The sequence below is a fragment of the Phascolarctos cinereus genome, unplaced genomic scaffold (assembly GCF_003287225.1).
Source record: "Phascolarctos cinereus isolate Bilbo 61053 unplaced genomic scaffold, phaCin_HiC Scaffold_4;HRSCAF=312, whole genome shotgun sequence".
Taxonomy (NCBI): Eukaryota; Metazoa; Chordata; class Mammalia; order Diprotodontia; family Phascolarctidae; genus Phascolarctos; species Phascolarctos cinereus.
In genome coordinates, this window is record NW_027555847.1 from 676252203 (window position 1) to 676262277 (window position 10075).

A 10075-nucleotide genomic window follows, 5' to 3' on the forward strand; every position below is an offset into this window, starting at 1 on the left:
GTTGCACAGCTGATCGGTGGCAGAGCAGGGGCTGAAGCTCAGCATTCCAACTGTTTCCTTACCCTCCTCACCCCCAAGGAAAAGGGCCAAAAAGACAGCAGTCCCCTGGGGTAACGGCCTCACTGCCCTCAAGGGAGGCCCCAGGTGACTCAAGCTTCCCAGCACTCCCTGGAAGCTCCCCTCTCAATAAATATTCAGTTCAAACCACATTTATACATCTTTTATCCTGGAGAAACAAAGGGAGCTATGGCAAAGGTGCTACTTTCATGGGGGCTTATATTCTAATGGGTAAAAGGGCAGATTGAGACCTATGATACGAGGGAGAGTGAAATCAGTGAAAGGGGACACCTAGGCCCAGTACTAGGAGATATGTGGGGAGAGGAGAGACACATCACTCTCACAGGGAGAAGAAGAGGGTCAGGAAAGGCACACAGAGAAAGTGAATGAGGAGAAAAGTAAAGGAGTAAGATGGAGGGAAGGAAGAAAGGAAAGGAGAAAGGAGATAAGGATAGAGAATAGAATGAAGAGGAAGAATGGGGGTGAAGGGCTGATAGAGAGGAGATGGGAAAAGAGAAAGAGAGGGAAGGAGAGATAGAGAGACAGAGGGGATGGGGAGAGAGCTGGGATGAGGATGAAGGGGATAGGGAGAAGAAAGGGGGTATGGAAGAAAGATATAGATAAGGGATAGGGGAGAGAAGGAAAGAGAATAGGAAAGAGGAAGGGAAAGAAAGAAGACTGGATGGGGAGGATGAGGTGGGGAGAAAGAAGAGTGATAAATAGTGGAGGAAGGAGACTAGAAAGGGAAAAGCTTGGGGTGGGGGGCATGGTATGAAAGATCAGACTGCCCAAACATAAGGACCCAGGTAGGTAGTGAATTGAGAAAGGGGAATAGGGAAAAGGAGAGCTGGGGAAACTGGGAATTGGGGACAGCACCAACTAGAGGGGGCAGGGAACAGAGGGCAAGGGAAGGGAAAGACAGCCTGAATGGGAGGGACCCAGGTCCCACGTCCGCACTTCCCGCCTGGGCACGCAGAGGGTGAGGAAACTGGAAACCCCTCCTAGCAACAAACAACTTGAGCAGTGGAAAATATTTTTTTTCTGAGAGCTGGCTCTCCTTGGGGCTGGCCCAGCACATACTGAGGGTCCTAGGCCAGGGTCAGGGCAGGGGACAGAAAGAGAGAGAGAAAAATGTCAAAGGCTGGGTGCTGGTCACTGCCTGTGGGTCACACTCTGCTGCTCTACTCTTCCTCCCTGCCTCAGTCTTCCCTTTTCAGTCTCACCTCCTGTCCCTCTCCCTTCTCTTCCTGCCTCTTTCTTTCCCCCTGTCATCCTTTCCCTCCTCTCTCTCTTTCCTACTTCTCATCTTTCTCCTTCTTCTTCTTCCTCATCTCCTTCCCCTCTCTTCTTTCTTTTTTCCTTTCCTTTGTCTGCCTCCTCTTCCTTTTCTTTCCCTGCTTCCTCCCCCTTTTCTCTTCCCTATTTCTTTTCCTCCTCCCCTGATTTTCTCATCTTTACCTTTCATCTTCTGCCCTTCCCCTCTCCCTCCTCTTACCCATTTCTTTCATCTATCCCTCCCTCATCTTCCTCTCCCTTCCCTGAATTTTCTTCTACCTTTTCTCACCCTCTCTTCTCCCTCCTTCCTCTACCCCTGGCCTCACTTTTCTTTCTCTCCCCTGTTTCCCTCCCTTCCTCCTTATCTCTCCTTTTCTCTTTCTCCTAGGCTCTTCTTTTCCCTTCTCTTTCACTCCTCTCTCTCCTCCCTCTTCTTTCTCTTTTCATCTTCTCTCTTTCCTTTCCTTTCTTCTCCTTTCTCTCTCTTCTTCCCCTTCTTTCCCTCCCTTCTCAGAGTAGAACACGAGGCCCAGAAAGGCTGAGTAGAGGGTGAGCTTTGAGCCTCCCCTCGCTGCTCAATTCCCCCCCACCCCCCACCCCCCACGTAGCAGACCCTCCCGCCGGCCAGCCTCCCTACCTCTCATGCTGCCGGCTGGCCGCTTACCGCCCCTTCTGGAGAATGGACTCTTAGGGACGAACAGCTGGGCAGAGAGCTGGGCCGGGGCGCACGGTTGACTCTCGGTCTCGCTTCGGTCTCCTGGACTGTCTCTCCAGCGTTCCCCACCTCTTCCCTCCCAGAGCCCGGCCCGACCCGGCCCGGCTCGGCTCCAGGACTCTGCTAACCTACTTTCCCGGAGCAGAGGTGGCCAATGTAACATGTGGAAATTCACATGATGGGCCCGGCTCCGGCTGCTCCGCCCCAGCTGTCAGCTCCGGCCCCGCCCCCCAAAGCCCCGCCTCACCGTCTGTCCCCGCCCACCTGGTCAGTTGCCCACCCCTCCCGGCCCCGCCCACTTGCTAGGGACGGTTTAACTTTTGCTCTCCTTTCCAAAGGCACCAGGGTCAGTCATCCCTAGGAACTGTATGATTTAAAGGGGAAGAGGTCCTTAGGTCATCTACATCTCCCATCCTACAGGTGGGGAAACTGAGGCTCAGAAATGCGATGTCGGCATGAGACTGCCTGACGTCAAGCTGCTAGTATAGGTCAGAACTGGAACATGCTTCCTTGATTTGGTTCCACAGAAGTCCAGTGTTCTGTCCTCTGCAGCTAGTGGCCCCTCTCAGGGAAGTCCCTGAGGCATTCCGACAGAACCCCCCCCAGCCAATTCTGTCTCACCCCTACAGTGGTCCCCTACTCTTTACCACTCTTCCTCCTTTGTTCAGTTGAGGGTGAGGCCATGAGCAAAGCAAAGGGCCCTGTACTGAGAAGGCAGAAGGCCTTCTTCCTGCTGCCAGCTCTGCCGCTGACGCTCCCTCTAACTCTGCACAAGAAACTTCTTTTCTCTGGACCTCAGTTTCCTCGGATGAATAAGAACAAAAATCTCGACCAGGGTGGGGAACCTGCAGCACTTGAGGAGCTAGAGGGCCACGCATGGCCTCGAGGCCTCAGGTTCCCCACCCCAGAAATTCTTAACTCTGCTGACATTCCCATTGAGGAATGCCCTTTTTATAAACTGCAAAGGGAGGGGCAGCTAAGTGGCACAGCAGATACAGCACTGGCCCTGGAGTCAAGAGGGCTTGAGTTCAAGTCAGGCCTCAGACATTTATTAGCTGTGTGATCCCGTACAAGTCACTTAACCCCAATTGCTTCCCACAAACAATGAATAAATAAAGTGCAAAGGCTTCCCACAGAAGCAGGCATGCATTGAGAGAATGCATTATAATCAGGAAACCTGAGTTTAGGTTTGTGACTCAGTCTCTAGATGTGAAGGCTGGGAAGCAAACATCTTTCTCCTCCCTACCCTAAGAAAACCTATCCCTTTTCCTCCCTGAACACCATGCCTCCTCCCATAATCTACTGGCTTTTCCTATTTAAATGTTTCTCTTGGTTTCTGGGGATTTTGTGTGTATATGTGTGACCTCAAGCAAATCAGTCAACCTCTCTGGCATCAGTTTCCCTCTGTGCAAAATAAAGGGGTTAGATTTAGACATGGCCCCTCCCAGTCTCACACTGTAAGAACTAACTCCCTCTGAGCTGTCGTTCTGTGTCCTCTAGGCCTTTCCCAGCTCAGACATTCTACCATCCTCAGAACTCTGATTAGGTGTGAGCTAATATTTAGGAGTCTTGCAGAGAAAAGGACTTAACAGATATTTTGAGGAAGGGATTTAGGGGATACTGGGGTTGGCATGGAGCTGGGGAGACAATTGTATTTCTTCCTCTCCTTTCATAAGAAATCAGGACACAGGAAATTGTTACTTCCAGATACTTCCTTCTGCCTCCTCTCCTTACCACCCCACCCCCACCCCACCCCAAGCCTGAGCAGGTGCTGTGTTCCTTCTTTTGACCACTTGATCCTCCTTGGAGAACAGAGGGTTCACTTAATCCCCCGATCTGTGGGATTTACTGCTCTGGCCAACCCCCCAGAGTAGGATTGGGGGGTCGGATCTCAGCTCTCCTTCCCAAAGCTCTCGCCAGGCTGGCCCTCCGGCCTTTTCCCATTCATAGCCTTGGGGCTTTCTCACAGCCCAGCAGGGCCCGGCATTTCATTCTGGCCAATTCTTCTCAATCCAGATGCAGCTGGATGTTTGCCTCCCCTGAAGAATCCTTACCTGATCTATATGCCCTTCCCGGTGGGCCTTTTAACCCTTGACTTCCCTTTGTACTGATGGCTCAGATTAGTGCTACATTTATCTTCAGCTCTCAAAAATTCAATTAAATTGACCAGTAAGTTTTATGTTGTTCTTTAGACAATGTACTGTGCTAGGAGGAAAGAAAGAAAGAAAGAAAGAAAAAGAAAGAAAGAAAGAAAGAAAGAAAGAAAGAAAGAAAGAAAGAAAGAAAGAAAGAAAGAAAGAAAGAAAGAAAGAAAGAAAGAAAGAAAGAGAAAAGAAGGAAGGAAGGAAGGAAGGAAGGAAGAAGGAAGGAAGGAAGGAAGGAAGGAAGGAAGGAAGGAAGGAAGGAAGGAAGGAGAAAAGAAGGGAAGGAAGGAGGGAGGGAAGGAGAGAAAGAAGGAGGGAGAGAAGGAGGGAAGGAGGGAAGGGGAGAAAGCGGAAGGAAGGAAGAGGAAAAGAAAGGAAAGAAAATCCCTGCCCTCCAGGAGTTTACATTCTACTTGAAGGAGGGTACAGGGATACTAGTACTTTGAGAAAGGATAGAGACTAGAGTTGTCATTTTGGTGCTGCAGTAGATAGATCCTGGGGCCTTGAGTCAGGATGACCTGAGTTCAAATCCAACCTCAGACACTTAATGGCTGTGTGACCCTGGGCAAGTCACTTAACCTCTACGTGCCTCAATTTTCCTATTTGCAAAACGAGGATCATAATAGCATCTACCCCCGTCCCAGGGTTGTTGTGAGGATCAAATTAGAGAATATTTGCAAAGTGCCTGGCACATAGTAGGTGCTATAGAAAAGCTAGTCATTATTACTTCATTAGTACAGATCAGATCTCTTATTCCATTAGTATTATTGGGAATTCCTGAATTAGAAGGCTATCACCTCTTCAGTAACCTATAATCTTAGAGCTGTGTGGAGCTGTAGTCAAACTCAAATAGAGAAAGGATCCCTGCAGGCTACACATCAACTTAGAAAACCACAAATTAACATTATCTAGGTTGTATTATACTTCTGTTTATTTTGTAAAACATTTTCCACTTCTGTCTGAATCTGGGTTGGGTTGCACTTGAGGGTTTTGCCGCTGCTTGCTGCCACGGATTATGAGTTAGATGCCTCTGGTGTGGAGCATTGGGAGGCTAAGTGCTTTCACTGGTTATGTAACTAGGATGTGTCAGAGACAGGCCTTGAATGGAAGCCAGCTGCGTGCCCAGGAGGCCTCCACTTCTGGGGCCAGAGGTGGCACCCGAGCTAAGCCTTGAAAGGAAGCCGGGGCACTCTAACAGAATGAGATGGGGAGGGAGCACATCCTAGGCACTGAGGGCAGCCCCGGCAAAGAAAGACAGGGAGTCATGTCAGAACGACAGCCGGTACACAGAAAAACGAATATAAAATCAATACAAAGCAAATATGAGATAACAGATTGAAACGTTTTCAAAATCTTAAAGCACTGGTTATTATTATTAACAAATAGAAAGAAATTGGGAGGCAATAGGAACTAGGAGGGTCAAAATACCAAAATGATACTTTGGGCTTTTTTTTTCTTTTTCTAGGTCAATTTTATTTTATTTTATTTTTTTCCAATTACACATAAAGACAATTTTTAACATTCACTTTTTAAATAAAATTTTGACTTCTAAATTTTCTTTTTCCCTACTTCCCCTCCTTCCTCCTTAAGAGAGTAAACAGTTAGATATAGGTTATATATGTGCAATTGTGTAAAACATATTTCCATATTAGGATACTTTAAAATTTGAAGAGGAGTTTAGAAGACATGCATTACAGTCATGGAGAACATCCCAGGCAAAGGCCAGTAATAGCTAGCATTTATATAGTGCCTTAAGATTTGCCTCACCGAAAGAAAAAGAAAGATTTGCCAGGCACTTTGCAAATGTTATCTCACTTGATCCTCATGACAGCTTTAGGAGGAAGGTGTTGTTAGTATTACCCCCATTTTACAGATGAGGAAACTGAAGCAAAAAGAGACTCTGTGACTTGTCCAGGGTCACACAACTAGTAAATGTCTGAAGTCAGATTTGAACTCAAGTCTTCTGGAGGTCCAATGTTGGATCCACTACCTCACCTAGCTGCCACTCAGTGAAGTAGTGAGGTGTATTGTCATGGCTAGTACGCCAGTTGAAGAGGACTGAAGGATATGTGAAAAGAAACTGTGCCCAACAAATCTGGAAAAAGTCTAGAGCTTGATTGCAATGTCACATTAAGTCCTTAAGGATTTATTAAGGCTTTCTCTATGCCAGGCATCGTGCAAAGGGCTTTCAATGTTAAACAAACGACTTGGGGCAGCTAGGTGGTGCAGTGGATAGAGCTCGGACCCTGGAGTCAGGAGGACCTGAGTTCAAATCCAGAATCAGACACTTAATACTTATTAGCTGTGTGACTCTGGGCAAGTCACTTAACCCCTAATGCCTCCCTCAAAACAAGAGTTGGTACCTAATAGCAGAGTTGATAAGAAATCCTTGGGACTTCTTGAGTTGTGCTTTAGGGATATGAATTTGGCATTTGTGTGGAAGATGGAGACAGAAAGACCAAATAAGAGGCTATTGTGACGGTCCAGTACAGAGAGGTGAGGATGAACCGGGCATTGGTTGCCTCAGTGGAAAGAAGAGGACACATGTGAGAGGTCAAGGAGAAGCAGAATCCACAAGACTTGGCAATTGATTGAATATGAAAGGCGAGAAAGAAGAAAGAGTACAGGAGGACTTCAGAGTTGCGAACCTGGGGGCAAGAAGGACAGTGGTATCCTCAGCAGGAATAGAGATTTTTGGAGGAAGAATGGATTTGATAGGTCAGGGAATGTAACAAATTCAATCTGGAGCACGTAGAGTTTGAGACAATGATGGGAAATCCATTTGGAAATGCTCAGTAGAAAGTTAGCAATGCAAGACTGGAATTCTGGAGAAAGATTAGGGCTAGATACATAGGTTTGGGACATCTCTGCACAGAGATGATAATCAGAACATCAAAACAAAATAAAGAAAGAACAGGGTCCAAGATGGAACCTTAGGGTACACTAATAGGGGAGTGATGTGGGTGATTAACAAAGGAGACTAAAATAGAGTAATTGGAAACATGGAAAGAGAACCAAGAGGTCCCAATGTCATGGAAGCTGAGAGAAAGCCATGCTGTCTGGCAGTTAAAAGACACTGGGGACCAGAATTTCCTTGGTGTGGGATAAGAAACTATATTTCAAGAGATTGAAAAGGGAGTAACAGTTGTATAAAAGGAAATAAGGAATAAAGATGTCCCTTTCTAGGAATTTGGCTATGAAAAGGAAAATACAGGACCTTAGCTTGAGAGGATGGAAGGTCCAGTGAAGAGTTCTTAGGATGTGGGAAACCTGGATATTGTTTATAGGAATAGCCAGTAGATAAGGAGAGATTAAAGATGAGTGAAAGAAAGGCAATGATTAAGGGAATGAGATCAAAGGTCCAAAGAAACTTCTGGCCTTAGTCTTATCTAGGAGAAGAACTGTTTCTTCCTCAGAGACTGAAGAAAAGAAAAGAATGGGAGATTTGAAGTTTGAAGGTGTGGGGTAGAAAAAAAGGAGCAATGATGGCTGGCTGGCTTCTATTGTCTCAGTAGAGAAGGTCCCATCATCTGCTGAGAAGGAGAAAGGGAGGGGTGGGATAGGAGAGTTGAGAAGAGAAGAGAAGGTTTGGAATAACAAGTATAATAGAGAAGGTACCCAGGAGGAGGGATTGGTGTTGAAGTCCAGAAAGTCAGATGTATTGTTGTGAAGGAAATGAAGGTTGGCTGGCTTGGGACCCTTTCCAAAATGGAGGCATCAGGAGGAACTTACCAATGAGAGAAGAGAACAGGATTGGCTAGAAGGAGGTTCCCCACCCCTATTCCAGAGTAAGAATTCTCAAGGCATAGATGGATGCAAAGAAATGTAGTCAGGCAAAACTATTTCCCATATTGACCATGTCCATCTTTATGACTTACTAAAGGAGGAATGGGTGGAGCACCTAGAGCCAGGTAGCTTTACATATCATGGAAGACCTTTTCAAAGAATTCTCATCTACTTAATGAGAAACAAGAGGACTTCAAATGGGCCTTTTAAAGCCCCTTCTGGGCAGTATACTCTATAAATAATATTTCTAGAGCATATTTATACTCTAGAAATAATATTTCTAGAGTATAAATAATATTTCTATTCTCAACTGACAGGATTGTTTCAGGGAAAGTGCTTTTATAATCTTTAAAGTGATTCAGAATTTAAAATTTTCCCCAATTTTAATTCATCTCCTTTCCACCACCACCCTCCCCCTCAACTGGGAAAACATAATAAAACCTTTGCAACAAATATGTATAGTCAAGTAAAACAAATTCCCATATTGGCCATGTCCGAAAATATGTTTCCCATTCCGTATAATTAATTCATCTATCTCCTCTCTGTCATGAGGCGGGTAGCACTTGAGTGTTGATTTTTTTTAACCTAGAGAACATAGACAGATAGCAACAGAGATGTGGGCTTCGCACTGAGCTGTGGACTTAGTTTCTTATGGGAGAAGCCTAGAGGGAACCACATGACCCCAGACATGACCGCAGAGATTGGCAATGACTAACTGGGGAGGAATTCCTGGGCCACGTTGACATCGTGAAGAATGACAGCCAATAGCAGTTGAGGGGCAGGGCCAGAAAAATTAGAGTTTCTGGATCAGTGGAAGAATTCTTGATTATGACTCTCAGACTTAGCCGAAGAGTTTTTGGACCAAATGGGTTCTAGAGCCTAGTAGCTGCAAAAGACAGAGCCATTTTATAGAACGGTTCTAGATCTTATCATTTCCTGGTACTGTGAGTTATGTGGACTGTCCAGGTCCAAGAACATGAGTTTGCTCCCTAATAACCATAAGTGTTTTCCCTTTACAAGGGCTGAGGTGTGGGGGGGCAGACAGGACAGGGAGGAGGGCTCGATCCCAAGGCACTGCTATATAAATCAGAAGGACTACATAATCCACCCCCCAGTAGAATGTCAGCTGCTTGAGGGCAAGGACTATTTCATGTTCACCTTTATATCCCCACTTTATCTAACGGAATGTCTTACACACAGTAAGAGACTAATACAAGCTTTTTGTTGTCCTTGTTATAACTCTCAGGAAGGAAAGGGAAAGCTCCTTCGACTCTCTAGGAAGCCCAAGTACTTAGCCCTGGTTGATCTTCAACTCTGAGGTAATACTCTAAGTCTAGTGGACTATATGCATACAGGGCTCACTGCGGAGGGTAAGAGAATTGCCTTGATTTTATATAGACTTGGAGCAAGTCCCTTTCATTTTTCCTTAGGTTACATAAGGTCTGACCTATACTTAATGTTACATTAGGCTTTCTTTTTGCTCAGAAATCACCTCCCTCCTTATTCATCACCTCTCACCTAGAATACTGCAAAAGCTTCTTAACTGCTACTGGGACTGCAAGCCTCTCCCCTTTCCAATCTGTCCTTACACAGTGAATAAAGTGATTTTCCTAAAGCACAGGTCTGACCATGTACCTCTCTGGCTCAGGAAACTCCAGTGGCTTCTCCTATTACAAACTCCTCTGTTTGGCCTTAAAAACTCTTTGCCAACTAGCTCCCACCTACCTTCCCAGCCTTAATACAGATACAGAGATAGATGGATAATACAGCATTGTATATTATATCGTACACATTCATAATATGTTGTAATATACATCACTTTATATAGTGACTATATCACTACATAGTGATATATAATACACATCACAATAATGTACTATCGTATAATGGTATATTATGTATAATGTTATATTGTAATATATCATTGTAATATTTTATATATTATATTTTATATAATATATTATATATCTACATAGAAATATAGTAAGGCTGGGAAGGTAGGTAGGAGCTAGTTTGTGGAAAAACTTTCAACATTGTATATCACCAGGGGCAGCTAGGTGGTACAGCAGATAGAGCACCTGCTCTGGATTCAGGAGGA

General features: G+C 45.4%; 1 protein-coding gene across 1 annotated transcript in view; it reads right to left on the reverse strand.

Annotated features, from left to right (window-relative positions):
• LOC110223506 (nuclear receptor ROR-beta-like) overlaps positions 1-2216 on the reverse strand; it is a 39679-nt gene extending 37463 nt beyond the window's left edge. The window contains exon 1 of the mRNA XM_021009086.2: positions 1970-2216. Within this exon, the coding sequence (XP_020864745.1) occupies positions 1970-2210 (241 nt within the window). The 5' untranslated portion in view covers positions 2211-2216. The remainder of the gene's footprint in view (positions 1-1969) is intronic.
• Positions 2217-10075: the final 7859 nt, after the last annotated feature.